This window comes from Xiphophorus couchianus, chromosome 2 (assembly GCF_001444195.1).
Source record: "Xiphophorus couchianus chromosome 2, X_couchianus-1.0, whole genome shotgun sequence".
Taxonomy (NCBI): domain Eukaryota; kingdom Metazoa; phylum Chordata; class Actinopteri; order Cyprinodontiformes; family Poeciliidae; genus Xiphophorus; species Xiphophorus couchianus.
This window is the reverse complement of record NC_040229.1, coordinates 12665175-12682037: the sequence shown is the minus strand read 5'-3', so window position 1 is coordinate 12682037 and position 16863 is coordinate 12665175. Positions and strand designations below refer to the sequence as shown.

Genomic DNA, 16863 nt, shown 5'->3' with positions numbered 1-16863 from the left:
AACCAACTGTAACATTTTTACCTTTTTTTCCCACAACTTATGGTTTATTAGAGGTGCAATCGTCAGTTTTAAATATTTGAAATGCAGATATGTATGAATAAAAATGGACAGTGAAGATACTCTATATGCGTAAGATTATATTAAAATTACTATTTTACTGTTTGTAGGCTAAAATTTTTAATTTTAGGCTAAAATTTATGTACATTTTATAATGCTGAGGGTGCGAAAAAGCTTTAAAACCATAAAAGTACATAGAAAGTCAGTATTTTTCATTTTGGATTTTTGTGTGAGAAACCAAAACAAAGATTAACCAATGTTTAAGAAAGTAAGAACAAGTAATTCATGGTTTTCAAAATGAAAATGTGTGTCCTGTTACAGCTAAATCTCTTTTGTGGTTACTGTTTAAAAAAAAATTAAATTCATGTACATTCTTTTCAAAGCTTCTTGGTCCCAGTCAGATTTTTAAAATCTTGACACAGACACTCGGTTGGATTAATAAGAACTAAGCCAGTCTAAGTTTTGAATATTCTTTCATTTCATTTTAGTTCTAACAGGCTGCCGTCATTATCCTGCATTTAGCTCCGTGCATTTTCTTGTAAACAATAAGATCAATGCTTATTGACTAAGAGTAGTATCTGAACAGCATGTTTTCTCTAAGGATTTTGCTTAGTGTTGTGATCAGTGTTGTGAATAAAGAATAAAAAGTTTAATTTTAAATTTTTGTCTTATAAGAAGGTCCTGGGTTGAAATCTCATGGAGTTTGTATGTTCTCCTTGTGCATATGTGGGTTATCTACACTTTGGTGGTCTGGTGACCTGTCCAGAGTCTCGCCTAATGTCCAGAGTCTCGCCCAATGTCCACTGGAGATAGGCACCAGCCTATGGATGGACAGATGATTGCTTTATAGCCCAACAGTGATTTTCCATTCTCTTCAACTTTATCTCTGTTGGCTGGTATACCCTTGCTCTTCTTGATGTTGTTTGTTCACAAATGTACTCCAACTAATCTCCAAGGCCCCCAGAACCTCTATCTTTGTCTTTAGTTTGATACAATGGGATTCTATTTACTAACTTTTGTTAATTATTTCTGAAGCAAACTTGCTAGACTGGATCTTAACCAGGGGTATTGTGGGGAAATGTGGCTCTGTATAAATGTATAACAGTTTTTGAAAACAATGTGCAAATTTCCTTTTATGCATTGACCTACTTCATAAAATTCCAGTAAAATACATTAAAGTTGTGGCTATAGCACAAGAAAACACGTGAAACTTTAAAGAATATGAATTCTAAAACAAATCGCTAGTTTTTTGTTTTGTTTTGTTTTTTAAAAAAAAGACAGATTAATTGCACCACTATCTGATAAAGCAGCTCACTATGTCTTTTCCAAATATAATGTTTATTACAGTAACTAAATGTATGGGTGTGTTGCTGAAAAAATTACTGCATGGCATCTAAAAACCTGATGGCATTTATAACCTAAAAGTGCAGCTATGCTTAACATCAGAGTTACTCTCAGTTTCAAAACACCTGCTAAAATAACGTCCATGCGCCAAACCTGAAAGTTTGAGTTTATTTTGCAGCAGAACCAACATTAACGTCTGTTCACCTATGCTAACATTTAAAATAAAAACATACTGTGAAAGTCTAAACCCTTTTGAAAGAAAGTTGTGTTTTCCCATTTGTTGAGCACATCTCAATGTAGTTAATGGTTGACTTTAGCTGACCAAAGTTAAAATCACGTCTGTCATTACTGCAAACAAACAGTGTTTTACCTGCTGTCACATGTCATCACCCGCTTTTCATTTCTCATCTGTGTGTCCAAAAATCTAAAGAAGCAACTTTGTCTCCTCATTCAGGTCAAAGAAGCTAAAATTAGTTTTCTTGTCTTGTTTGATTCTATATAAAATGACTGATGAGATGTTTTAAAAAGAGGCTGAATTATTCCACTGCTCACTTGCTTTAACCATTAAATGAGTCAATTTACTGTTGCGCTTGCATCATGTCTTTCCCTTTTTCACCTGTGAGCCGGAGTCTAATTTATGTGTCCCACAGGGGCTGTCACAGTTTAGTCTAGACAAGTGGGTGGCTTGCATCGGTCCCAGTGGCTCTGCAGGTAGAAGATGGGGGGTTGTCTGATGTGCCAGGGGTTTTGTTTCCCCTGCCGAGCTTTTTCCCATCTCCCCTATTTCCAGTTACCATGGCATTAGAGCCTAAGGCTTACCAACACAAGGTATCTAGGGACAAATCTTCAAACATACAATGTAAAAAAAAAAAAAAGCGCATACACTTGTCAGGCATATGGTGCAACTTTATCAAGATATCAGAGATTTTGATTTTTGGATTTAAGGAGGCACCATATTTGAAACTTGTTCTGAAAAAGTGAATATGTGAAATATCAGAGATTCTGATTTTGTTTGTTTGTCAATTTTTGACCTACGTACCTTTCACAAAACCAATATTTGAGTTGTTTGTAATAGGTTAAAAAGTGTTCCTGTCCCAGTTTTTGGTTTTGTTTCTTCTTCTTGTGAACATTAATCATATTTTGGTGGATAAAAGCAAACCAAATCCAGAAGCTCCATATTGCTGCTCATTTTCCTTACAGTGTAGCTACAGGGTTTGCGTATTTACTTTTTTATATTTGAACCAAAAACAGTAACTTTGCATTACCAGTATTTTTCTGTGCCTATATTGTCACATTTCCTATTGAAAACAGAAAAGTGCTGATAAACCACAGCAATTCCTACTTTCTCCTGACTGAATCCAGGATGTGTTTACCTTTTTCAATCCCTCCGAAGCCTTTAAAGAGAGTTGTGTTGACACAGGGAACAGAGCAGGTGATCTCTTAGGATGCAGTTTCTGATGAAATCCTCCTTTAGATTCCCAGAGGCCACAACAGCATGATGAGCCTGGAGACTGTTTGAGTTGCATCAGTCTCACAGGCTGCACGTATTCCTGAATCTGCACGCACACTGACACTTGACGTACTGATATAGTCAATCTGCTCTACTGATAAAGCAGCTTTTATCATAGTTTCTCAGTAGGAAATGGCCTTAAGTGATAAAAATCCAAATTTCCTGCTGCTTGTAGATGATTTGAACATTTACTAGCGGTGAAAATATGATTTTGTGATAACAGGAAAAAAAAATGTTTTGTGTTTTATTTTAAAATATTGAAATGTGGAAATTTGCTGACCATAAATAATATGTTCTGTTATTGTAAATTGAAGAAGTGTACATACTTTAGTGAGTTTAAAGATTTATTATCCATTCTTATTTTGAGTTCTTTCTAGAATGCCACATTTAAATAGCCTATCTCTTTCTTAATGAGCCCTTTGAGGTCCAAATGTCTTCTTTCTCTAAAATCACCAGTTTAGCTTCAAGAGTACAGCATGTCTGAATTTCAGATATTCACTTTTCCAAAATAAGTTTCAGATATGGTGCACCAAGTTTTTTTTTTTATGTTATCTCTTTACTATTTTTGCACACACTCTTTATTCACAATAAATAAAAAAATGGCTGCCATTCTACCACCACTTTAAACCTTTTCAAAGGCATATTTGAGCTGTTTACCTCCTCTTTCAACAAAACAAACTCATCCTAAGGATGAGTCAACTGATTTAGCTTAGAGAGTACAATATGTTCGATTTCCAAATACTGAAGTGGCAGAACGAGTTTCAGAAACAGTGCCTGTTTAACATTGGATGCACCCAGAAAGTTAATCTCTGTCTACTTTGCAGATTTTAAATCCTTACAAAGCAACATCTCCCCTGTTTCTGATTTTATTTCTGTACATATTGCAATGCTAAGGGTGCAAAAAAGAACTTTAAAATCATAAAAATAGAGAGCAAGTCGCTTTTGCAAGGCAATGGAGCAGCATTTTCTAAAACTAATGTAATGCTGTCACTTTGTGTGTTGTAAAATACTGATAGTGAGGAAAAAAATCATTAGAGCAGGACTACATTTGTCAAGTGATGCGATAAGCTGGTGTGCCGTAGGATACATCTTATAGATTTTTGAAATGCATTGTAAAGACATTCACTGATAAGATACGATAGCTGCATTGAAAAACTGCTTTGTCTTTCAAACGTTGACCTTGAGTTCTTTCACATCACCTCTGAATGCACTCCCTGTGAAATTTTTGTGATTCACCCCAAGTTGTAGGAACATTTTGTTCATTCCTATTCAACACACCTGCTGGCTTCCAACTCCCGCGACTCTGCCAAGGCCGCTCTGACACTCCCCTCCTCTGTAAATCCGGTTGATGTCATGTTTTTCTGGCCTCATTAACTGAATCTTACAGCAGCCAATAGCTGCAGGACAGGTTATGGCTCAGGGAGGAATGCTTTTCATTTAGAGAGCCACTCACACAGCTCCATGTGCCGCAACCTCAACAGCTCAACAGTAACAATAACCCCCCCTCACCCATCCACCGCAGCTTATTTGCAAAGCAAATTTCCTCCAGCGCCCCTGGATTTGGTGAGAAGTAAGATAAACTGAGATAAAATATGACTATTGGAGCAGGAGTGGAACAAACACAACAAAACAAAAATAGTGCAACTGATGCGAAACGATTCACTTCTGGGGAATTAAGAACTTGTTTCGCAAGTACATGTAAATGATGACTCATGCTGCATGAGATCACAAGAATGTCGTTATTAATATTTATGTAAGAGGAATTAATTCACACAGGATATATAACTGTAAAGGATGCAGTTACCCATTACAGGGATAACTGTATCTCTGTAAAGGATAAAAAGTGTAAAGGATTAATAATGTTTTGTGACATGACTGTACATTCTGAGTTCCTTGCAAAAGTTTACTTCAAATGTTTTCATGTTTTGTCACATAGCAACTGCTAAGTTAAATATATATTATTGGAATTTAATGTGACAGGCCAACAGGAACTACGTAGCATAATTATGAATTGGAAAAATGTCTCAGTCTCAGTTGAGGCTTTGTTTACTGGGGAATTGATTCAAACTATTTATTCTTTTGCATTTAGTAGCTGTCAAAGCAAATGAAGAGGCCATGATGGAAAATCCCCAATAGAAACCTATATAAAGAGAAAAACTGTTTCAACAGTTTGGAAAAAAAACTGGTTCAGAGAATAAAATCTTTTAGCAGAAAAACAATCCCACTTACTGTATGTAAAAATGCTTTTTTGTACAATAAGGAGAGGCCTTCATATGTATCAGTGTTCACCTCAAGATGCAAAGTGTGGCGTGAGTAAACCTAGCAGGCAAACAGCACTGAAACTTGAGTCCTTAGACAGATGAAACCAACATCAGTCTGTTAACAGGATAAAGAGAGATGAACTGTATGTAAATTAAAAGAAAGGGTTTGTAAACTAAACCTTTCCGCCTCACCTGTAAAACACAGCAGGGCAAGTGTAGAGACACAAGCAAGTCTAACATCACCAAGAGATAGGTCCATCTACGAAAGCAGCAATAGATAACAGAGGTGTGGACTCAAGTCATGGGACTTAGAATTGAATCAGAATCATCACAAATATCGTGACTTTAGACTCAACTTGATGATTTCATTAAGAAACTTGACATTCAGTCCAATGACTTATGATTTGACTTGGATTTGAAGCCTTTGATTTGAGAAGACTTAATATCCTAAGCCAAACAGGAAGTATGTCACAAAAGAAAAGCAGTCAGGTTGGGTTAATGAGACTATTCTGCTCAAATACACTTTATTTATTAAAGTATTCACATGACTTGTATTATTATGTGAATAATCCCGAGATTATTTACATAATCCCCAGAATTAAAATAATATATATTAATTTTCTGGCACACGTTAAACCATAAATATATTTCAGTTAGAAAAAACTGTTGGGTGAGAACTAAAGTGGAGAGGTTTCTTTTTGAAATTCAAACTGACACAAAAAGATGATGACTCATGCTTTATGCTATCTTAACTATGCATTTTGTTTTGGTTGTTAATTTATTAATGAGGTTGCAATGTTTGTATGATCATTCTCTGTGCTTTTTTGCATCTATTTGCCATTCAAGATGGCAAATAGCAACAACATAATCATGTCTTATAATTTTTTTTTTTTTAACCGTAGTATAAATAATATGAGCTGCTACTTCATTACCTAATGTCACTAAAACAACATTGTAAAAGGTTTCTACTGTTGCATTTGGTTAACATGAAAATGTATTTTTATTACATATTTTTTTTATTTTGAATGAGTTTGCTATAAAGAACATTCTAAATTTAATGGCTGTTTTGTTTGTTTTGGTTAATATTTACTGCAAAAAGCTACTTCAGCACAGGTTTTCAGACAATTTTGAAGCTAAACCAAAACACCTTTTAAAGTAATCTAAATCTCAAAGATACCATTGCACAGACTACATTTCATGTTTGGTCAAATTACTTATCCAAGACTCAAAAGTGCAATGTTTTAACTTCAAGGATGCCTTGAGGCTTGGGTGAAAAGATTTAAGACCTACTTGCAACTTGCAATGCAACCTGCTTGGGCAGGTCCCTCCTTGTCAGATTAGGAAGTCAAACTTTAATCAGCTGAGTATGCCTGGTTTAGGAGCAAAAATAAATAAAAAAAACTCAGGCATCAAGGCAGCTCCTGTAATAAAATAATATTGTTAAAAGTATTTTTTCTATGTGAAAAAAAAAATTTGACTATGTTTTCTTTTTTTAAATTAAATGCTAGTTTTCATGTATTAATGCAGTTAATTAGTGTGGTTAATCCCTTTTGGCCTTCACCTTTTAAAGCTCTCTTAATTTGACTTTGTGCACTTTGCGTCTCTGATTTTGTTTTCTATAGAAAGTACTGCTGGTTCAGTTTTTATTAACTGGCATTAATCGATCAGCTGAATCTTACTGTGTTAGGTTATAATTAAGCCTGGACTAGATGAATTGGACTTAACTGACTCTGACTGGATTGCATTGGATGTATTTAAACTAAATTCTTATTATTGCCACTCATCTTGCGTCCATTTTTTACTTCTACAGTTTAAAAGAAGAAACCCAAGTTTTCACCATATCATTTAGAAATCTATAAAACTTGTCCCATATTAATACACAACTAAGAAAACTCCTTCAAGCCTTGTCTCTTGAAGGAAAAAAAAGCAAATGCCATTTTTAAGACAGCTAAAATAAACATGGTGGCATTAAGCAAATGTGTGTTAAGATTAAAGAAATAAAACAGAGGAATGGTTGTTACCATCAAAGTGTATTGAGAGACAGCTTCGTTTGCAGCACAGGCTAATGCTACAAGGTTGCAGTTGTCCAGAACACAAATAACCTCTAAGCTCTTGAGTAAATAAAGAAAATGTATTTATTTACCAGTGAAGTTTTGCTTCATTTCAGATCTGGTGGCAACATACAGATTCTAAGCTTTATATGGTGCAGTTTTGTTTCATTTGTGGATATCGTGTCCGTTGTCTCTAGACAAACTCCAGACTTGTTCATGCACTTTGTTAGGAGATGAGGAGGAGAGTTTTCACAGTCGTAAACATGTCTAAACCAACTGCAGTCTCTGGGTTTCTTCATTGTTGACCTTTGGTGCTTGTGTCAGTTGTAAAAAAAAAAGTTGGTTAGAACAACCTGCTGTAAAAACAGAAGACATTCAGTAAAGCACATGGAGAAACTATAAAACCCCAGCATGTCTGAAATTGGACACAAACTTACCTTCAAAAAAAAATTTCAGGACTCTGCCTTTGCTAACGGCTTTATTTAGCAGGGATAAATGGCCGTAGTTGTCATTTATCATTGTTGCCCTCACTTCACTTATCAGAAGTAAAATCCTATGATTGCATCTTTAGTTATTTGTTTTAGAAGCAACAACAGAATCGTGTTTATTAGATAAATACTTAATTATTCAATAAACAAATGAAACAAAAACTGTTTAAATTGTATTATTTAAGTATTTTATCCAAATTTATTAAACTGTTGAATTTGCCTGCTGTGAGTGTCTAATCCATCTTAAAAAGTGTTCAATCCTTCAAGTTGAAATCATTTTAGAGCAGACATTTGGTTTCAGGCAGATCTGAAACCAACATTTTTCAAGCTCTTAATAGATAATGCTATGTATTAAGAGCTTAGCTGCATAGTGTGAGCAGAGAACTGTCCAAAACATTTCAGAAAAGAGATCCCTACCTTACAGAATCAATGTCAATAATATAAAAAGATACCAAAGTCACCAAAGGTTTCTAGAATTACAGTTGGAAGCATTAATCTTGAGCTGAAAAATACATTTGCAGCGGCCAACTAGACGGGGCAGAAAAGGGAGGAAGCCATCAAAGACTGACACCAAATTCCTGAGGAGCCAAGTGGGCAAAAACACCTCAAGTTTGTGCAAAAGACTTGCAGCAGCCACAGAAGTTTCAGTTTCCACAACAAGACACATACCAAATGCTGAAGGGCTCCATCCCTGAATGATTATACTCACCACTAATGACTCAAAAGCACAAAACAAGTAAGATCCATTTTTTGCAATTTAAATTTTTGCATAGCAATTTTAAAAAAGACAAAATGTTTTGGAATTTAATTGTGTGAACTTGAAACTCAAAATTGTTAATTTTCTATTGCACTGGAAACAAGTTATGAGGTTTAAGGTGCAATTCCTTTTCACATGGGACCAGGTTAGTTTGGATAGTGATCTCATCTCACTAAATAAAATCATGATTGGAAGTATTTTTTATATTTATTCGGGTTATTGTTGTCTGAATTTAAAATTTGTTTTATGATTGAAACATTTAAATGTAACAAAAACAACAAAACTGTAAACATCAAAATACTTGTTCATATTACTGTATGGCAATTTTATTTATAAAAAAACAATTATTTCTTTCAAATCTCTAAACTAACAAAACTAAATCTCTAAAACAAAAATTACTTTTAGTTTTAAAAAACAAACATGATGGATAAAACTTAACTTTAAGTGTATAATACTCCTGGAAGTTCATAGTGTATTGCTTAAAGCTGTATGTATTACAGCTTTAAGTTTTAAACAAATACATTATGTATTTTTCTAAGGTAAATGATTACATTTCTGTACAAATAGTAGAGGTTGACTAAACGTTAATGTGGGAGACATCCTGTAATAACTTTGCACATCAGTTGCTGCAGATAAAATGTTCTGCTCTGAAAGGAACCGGTTTGAAGTTTATGCTGGTGACAACACTCATTTCTTTCACATGGTGCACCTGCTGGCTGTAAATTCAAACCCTCCCTTCGTTAGTATGTCGTGGATGTTTTCTTCTGGCCTCATTACAAAGCCGCGCAGCAGCCAATCGCAGCAGGACAGGTTACGGCTCAGGGAAGGATGCTTCTCATTTAGGGAGCCACTCACATGGGTCCATGTGCAACAACCTTGACAGTTCAACAGTAACAAAGCCCCCTGATTATTTGCCTTGCAAATTCCCTCCAGTCCCACTCAACTTGGCGAGAAGATTAATAAACCAAGATAAAACAAAACTGTCTGGAAAAAAACAACACTAAGCAAAAGCAGCATTGTCTCATGTGAAATTAAGAAGACATTTGTTTCAGAAAAGAGGTCAAGCAGTATGGAATTGGTGGCTAAAATAATTTAAATCTGATCTTATAAGGCAGTCTTGTATGGCATATAGTAATGTTGGTGAAAAGTAAACATATAGACTTTGTTATTACCCATTCCGGCATGAGGGTCTTTCTGGTTTATTACTAGAATGACAGTTATTGTTATTGTTCCTCCACACGGATGTAAGCAAGCCATTGTCTGATTCCGTTCACCACTATCCACTAAATCATCTGGACAAACTCCAGATTGATATACTGTATCTCAGTTTGTTGGGAGATCGAGGATTTTCATAACAATGAACAAGTGTAACACTGAAATGATCTTTGAGATTTTCTACCACTGTTGATCTTAGAAACAAAGAGTAATAAAAATCTGTTGGTGCACTTTTAGAAACCTGTTAGATATTCTAGTAATTTATGAAAATTAAAATTTGAAAAGAGTGACATGGGCATTTGAAGACTGAAACCACTGATATCAATTCAAAGTCTTGCCACTGACGTTTAAATTTGATTTTGGTCTGGAATTGGACTGAACTATTATAACATATATACCTTTGATCCATTCCACTGTAGCTTTGGTTGCATCTTAAGGGTTGTTGTCCCGCTGTAAGGCAAACCTCTGCCACTCTCAGGTTTTCTTCCAGGATTGTATTTTGCTCCATCCATCTTCCTTGTGCTGAGGGCACCTCAACACTGTTTCACCATGCTGATAATGTGATTTTCATTACACATTTTGACCTTATTTGGGTCACCACATGTTCCTGGTGACTCAAACAGGGCTTAACTGAAAATATAAACAATACATTTAGTGGCTTTCTTTAAATATTGCTCCATAAAGGCTAGATTTATTAAGTACAAGAGTAATGGAAGTTCTGGCAGCAGATTTTCCTACCTTTGCTGTGAATTTCTACAGTGCCTTCAAAGTTATCATAAGCCTTTTGGCTGCTCCTCTGACTAATGCGCTCCTTGCTCAGCACAGTCTTGTTAGGTTTGCAGTTGTGCCATGCTTTTTCTACTTTTGCATGACAGACTGAGCAGAGCTCTGTGAGATGTTCGGGATTTTAGAATCAAACTCTGCTTTAAACTTCTCCGCAGCTTTCTTCATGTTCTTGGTCTTCATGATGCGGTTTGCTCACTCATGTTCTTTAACAAACTTCATCATCCAGTAGAATTGCTGGATTTATACTAAAACTAAATTATACAAAGGTGGATTCCATTTAAACCAACATAGTCTTTAGACAAACAGTGTAATATTTAATCTTTCCCAATGAGAAATGGTTGTGTTCTGTCACATCCACATAACTGTTTTCAGTTTAGCTCTTTGTGAAGCCAACTTTACAGATTTAAAACCACGTTTGATGAAGTGGTGCTTGCCCTGTAGCTTTTTAAAAAAAAGTTTATATGCATAAAAAAATTAAATTGAAATGCCTATAGAAATCAATGCATTTAGTTAGAAATTCTGCAGTGAAGCAACAATAACATAACAAATGAACATGTTTAAAAGTTTGATTGAATGGCTTTTTATTGAAATTATTTTACTTCTGAAACACAAATTTAAAAAAGATGAGTAGAGATGTCCGACGATCCCTGCATGGAAATTATCTCTTTGTAATATGGTTCCATTAAGTCCAGGTGACAGTGAGCAGTTAAAATACACATATTCAACTTTTGAGTTTTTACTGTGGTTGACTGACACTGGTTGCAAGTAAGCATAGAAGTATTTCTATCCAGAAAAACAGCTCCAACTAGATGCACGACTCAAGAACATTCTCTTCACCAGCGAAGAGTGAAAATATTAGTATTAGTTTGTATCAACCAGTTGATTTGTGCAAGAAACCTTCATGTTTTCTGTGACGACTCATCTGGTTTTGGAAGATACTGCCTGACAGCACTGACGATAGTCGATACCTCAGCCATGGCGCCTTTACCTACACCAAAAGAAGAAGAAAAAAATTATTGATTGCATCAATGAGGAAAAGAAAAATCATTGATCTGAGTTTGTATAGTACATATTAAATTGTAGAACAAGTCTTTATGCAAAATCTCCATGATGAAGATACACAGTAAAAGGGGTTAGCCATGTGTTGCTGACCCCTTTTACGTTCATTTCTTATCAGTTTGTTTTTGTATTGTAATTAAGTTTGTATGAATTGTAGAGATAATCATGAAAACACAAAATGTTATTTGATTTGATTATGCAATTTTACTTAGATTGTTGTATTTACTTATTTTGAGATATACTTATTTAACTTTTCAATAGTTATATAGAACACAAACAAAAATAATAAAGAAAAAACAAAACAAAGCAAAAAAAAAAACATTTACGGGCTCAGGAGTTCCAGTCAGGCATTAGCAACAGGATGTAGAATTTAGTGTCAGTACTGAACAGCTCAAGATTATATACATTGATAATATTATAGTACAAAGCTATTCAAGGATTGCGAAAATATTCAGTCCGTTGTCAAAATGGCTTCCCATGTTTTGATAAAAATGTCATCTATGTTGTGCAAGCGATGTTAGATAATCAAGAGACACTGTTCAGGATAATCTTCTGACATTACATTGTGGAGGATTTTTTTTTTCTATTTATTTTTGGTTCTGATCTTGTTTTGAGTCAGTTGATACTTATGAAACATGATAGATTATAACTCACAATCAAACCAAAATAACACAAAACGTGATCTTGAAACTATCATGCAGCACAGTTTGCAACAAACTATCAAAACCAGAGAAATATCAAATGACCAAGAAGCAAAATGACCGGCACCCCAAGAAGCGATGCCTCTATTAGTTAAATCAATTATATACCTTTTCTATTTTTTGGAGTGCAAAAAATGGCATTAAGGAACATTGTGATACAAATTTACCCAAGCTGTACAAACTGTAATTAATCAAAGCAATCTTTAGCAACATTAGAAATGGATGAATGGAATGAAGAAAGCACAGAAAGTGTAACACATTGTACTTTGTAATCTATATATAGAATATGTGATAAAGCAGACAGGACTATGGTCCAATGACTAGTGATAATAAAAGCCTACTTTTTCCCAGCAGCTTCTAATGACCGGTGCATAGCAAGACTTTTTTTATTTACTTCCGCCTTTTCAGTATCTTAATGATTAGCAGTTGTTCACTAACAACTGCTTTTGCTGTGTCATCCAGGCATTCTCTAAACAAAAGTATCGTTGCCCTGACCGCTTCAAGGCGTAGTTTACAAGCGATCAATGACAGATACCAGACAGTTTGCGCACCAAACACATTACTGTGTAGAAAGGCCTGGAAAATTAAGGCATCGGAAAAAAAGTTGAATTAAACTAAACGATGCATGACTCTGACATTTTAGCTGTTTTGATAAAAAGGTATATTTAGCGGCAAAGATACCTTAGTCACAGTTAAATCAGAAGAGCACTTTGGAACCGCGCTGGGTCATGTCAGGCCTGTGTCAAATTAAAGGTGCCTCTATTAGGTAACCTAACACATTGCAACAGGAACTATCTGAGGACAAAACCTCCTGAATGCACTCAGCAGGTTGATATGACCTCCCACACTGGTGGCATTTACCATTTCCTTTTGTTCAAGCAGTCTCTCACTCTGCGGTGACATTTTTTCCGGCAGTGGGTCCACCTAACAGGAAGTGTGTGTTTTTATTTTTATCAAAACATGGAAAATAACATATAGAATTTATGCTTTTATTTCAACACCATGTTCCTGTAACAATTTTTTTTTTTTTTTTACTTTTCAGTATGTGTTTTAAAAGTAGCGACAGTCATACGGTGCCTGAAATGCACCAAATGCAGTTATTTTTGCAACTTTGTTTTGAAGAACACAAAGTTCCTGTTGTTTAACATTTCACTATGTTCTGATCATTTTCTGGGTCTTATCTGTAATCAGAGTTCAGACAGCAGTAAAAACAATTTGCAGTTTTTTTCAAAACCTTTTTTACCTGAATACCAATAATCTTGATATGAAGAAGAAAAACCCTTTTATATTTTCATTTTGTTTTTTTAGGCCATGTTTCACTATGACCCCCATCTTTCTCTTACCTGATCAAGTGGCAAAATCTGTAAGTATATTGGGGAACATTCAACACCGTCCGAAATCACAACTAAATTTGTCACGGTTGAATATACTTCAGATCTGAGTCATCCTAATTTCACTCTTTTAAGCTGCCATGATCCTTCGCACAAATACATTCACCGACAAGAATGTACAAGCCACTGCTGGGTTAAGACTACTAGAAGACAATGAATCATTTCCCTGCTGTTTATGTAATGAAGACTAGAAGTAAGTGAAGGACTCAGAACAGATAAAATCGTGTGTTCTCAGGAAACGTGGTAAAAAGGGATGATTAACGTGGTAAAAAGCTGGTGAAATATTATGAAATTCAATGCAATTCTGTTCACTTCAGCCCTGAGAGTCAGCAAACAAAAGAGATGAATAGGCTGTGAATGCTATATTGTGTGGATATAACTGGGATTGTTGAAAGAAATAAACAGGTATCTCTCAAGACAGTTTTATGCCTCTTAAGCTACAGCCGTTTTGCATAACCACAAAAGTTAAGGTCCATTTAACTGAAGTCAAGAAAACTCAACTGGAGTCAGAAAGTGCCTGATCCCACATTTAACTGGGAATTAATCAAAGCGATAGGAAAAGTACAACAAGATATTTCAAAACGCATTCAAGAACAAATCCAAGATCAACATATATACATGACAGATTTTACACCGAGAGAAGACTGATCACTTTTACTGACCAAGACCCGTTTAAGGATTAATTTTTTTCTGCAACTTGTTGCAGGTTTGCAGTGGCTTTTTGTTCTTTATCTTTTACTGTCCCATTGAAGCTTGCTCAAATTTTTAAGCAAGGATTCAATGGAATTTCAGCAGGAAGAGTAAAAAGCTTCTCTTTACTACAAATTCATTAGAACTACTCAACTGGTTCTTATCACTTTCCTGTTTTCCTAATTTATTTACTAAAATGTATGTTGTTACACTCACAGCATAAGGAAGAAATTTATATTCTCTCTTTTTTTTGTTTTGTAGCTTCTTGAATCCATGTCTGTAGATTGCCTTGTAACCAATAAAATTATGTTTCCTGTGAAAATTTATTTTTTGTTTGAAAAATGCTCCCAGGCACTTCTCTTCTTAAATTCATTGTGGAGAAAAAGGCAAGTGGGCTTTTTAAAAAAATAAGTAACATTGCACAACTAAGTGGTTTTATGCGATGTGTATTTTGTGGTTTTACCTTGGGTCAAACATTTGTCATTTTTTCTTTCCACAATGCATGTTTTTGTAATTTTAGTTTTCACAACTACTTTTGACTTTTAGCTCAACAACAACTTTGATTTTTTTTTTTTCTAATCTAGTAAGTCGCAGACAATTTTTTACCTGCAGGATTCAGTTAGTGTTTTTAGAAGTATGTTATCTCATTTATTATATAGCTTAAGAACAGCAAAAACAACAAAGTATAAAAACCTACCTTCATCCCCACAAACTAGCTTCTTAGATATGCAGGGGATTTCCACATATCCAAACTCTTTTAGCCTGGATACCTGCTGGGCCGTAATAGGATGCATCCACATAGCTGTGTTCATAGCAGGACAGAAGAGGAGAGGTCGACTGGTGTCCCAGGCTCTTACCACACATGTCTGAAACAAAGAGATTCCAGTCAAACAACATTGTTTTAGAGAAACTTTATGACAGGATGTTGTTAGCAATTAGATTTTCCAAACAGAGAGAACATAATTTTACATTCTTACCAATAAGTTGTCACAGATGCCACTAGCTATCTTTCCAAGAGTGTTGGCATCGAGAGGGGCAATGATCAGCAGGTCTGCCCAGCGCCTCAGCTCAATGTGCAGCACAGGGTCGGATCTGTCTGTCCAAAGCTGAACAAGTGACAGAATGTCTGGCTATTCTTATTTTTTAACCTCTTCTCCAGAAGGCCAAAATTACATCCTGGTCTCTAACCAGATCTTTGTGTCTGAATATCCAGAAATGCTGTTAGCTTTGACTATTAGCTAACAGCTAAGCTGTTAGCTTATGCAGCAAACATTTTTATTATCCTTTTACTTTACTTCGAAAGTTAAATGTGTTAAACTATTGTAAAAGAGATAGAAGCAGTAGCAATATAGCTGCTGCTCTACTTAAAACAGATAAGATTATACAGATAAGGTTATATGACTTTGTTGTAACAATTAAATTTATATATCATGACACAGTGGCATGGCATTTTTACTTACACTTGTACCATAAGAATCTCACTCCATGTATTTATGAAAAACATTAGGCTAGAATTGAACTCATCCATATATGTACTTTCTAATGCTTCCCACTTATCATTACCTCCCACTCATCCTTGTCAGTATAGATCTTTACTGAAACATCTGAAGGATTGTAGAAGTGTTTGGCATGCTCTGTGGTGATCACTCTTACATCCACCTGAGGACAAAATAAAAGAAAGACAGATGTATCCAGTGGGGAAAAATGATTGTAAACTCTCACCAATATATATTATTTCAGACTCACTAATTTGGAATATCATTCACAAAGTTAAGATCGAAAATCATACATTATACAGTATGAAGTGATACATTTTAAGCATACTTGTATTAATTGTGATGATTATTATTTACTTTGATGCAGTAATTGATGCAAAACCACTGCAGCCACATATTGAGAGCATGGACTGTAGAGTTCATGGACATAATTTTCAGTAGGCTGACATTTATGGATTTTATTTTTGAATTGGACTAATATTTCAACTTCCTTAGAAATCAAATTTTGGGATTCCACTAGCTGCAAGTGATAATTATCATCAAAATTAACGCTTGAAGTATATTACTGAGTTCATGGAATCTACATAATGCGCAAATATATTACGGTTTAGATGATTTTACAGTTTGTATTATACTTTTATCTCATTACATGTAATAGTAGTGTACTTGAATTGTTGCTGTCTAATGTCTCCACCTCGCGGCAAAGGTAAGGTCTTGCAGTTGGATTAACAAAAAACGTGGGCTTGATGTTTTTTAATGAAAATCAGGCTTTAATACGAACAAATCGGCTCACCCCGGGGAGCTGAAGAAGAGCGGAGACCAAAACTGGAAGTTTCAAAGCTGCGACGCTTCCTGTTACACCCACAAGAACACGAACCGTTCCGCAAGATTTCGACAAATCAGTCTTCAGAGACGTGACGAGATCGTCTGACTGCATATTAGCCGAGAATCACCAAAAATGAGATTGGTTAGCTGCTGAGGATCTGTACCACTTCCGTAAATACACTTCTCCATCCAATCACAAGAGACCAAGCGAACGTGCACGAGTACGTCTCTA

The 16863-nt window shown here is 35.2% G+C and overlaps 1 protein-coding gene across 1 annotated transcript; it reads right to left on the bottom strand.

The window, feature by feature from the left end:
• Window positions 1-11025: 11025 nt before the first annotated feature.
• Window positions 11026-16845, bottom strand: ppcdc (phosphopantothenoylcysteine decarboxylase). The gene is made up of 5 exons (XM_028041452.1): window positions 16600-16845; window positions 15874-15969; window positions 15288-15416; window positions 15008-15176; window positions 11026-11457 (listed from the first exon to the last, which is right to left on the bottom strand). The coding sequence occupies exons 1-5, from the start codon at window positions 16741-16743 to the stop codon at window positions 11369-11371; spliced, it is 627 nt and encodes a 208-aa protein (XP_027897253.1). The 5' UTR covers window positions 16744-16845; the 3' UTR covers window positions 11026-11368.
• Between the last annotated feature and the right edge of the window lie 18 nt (window positions 16846-16863).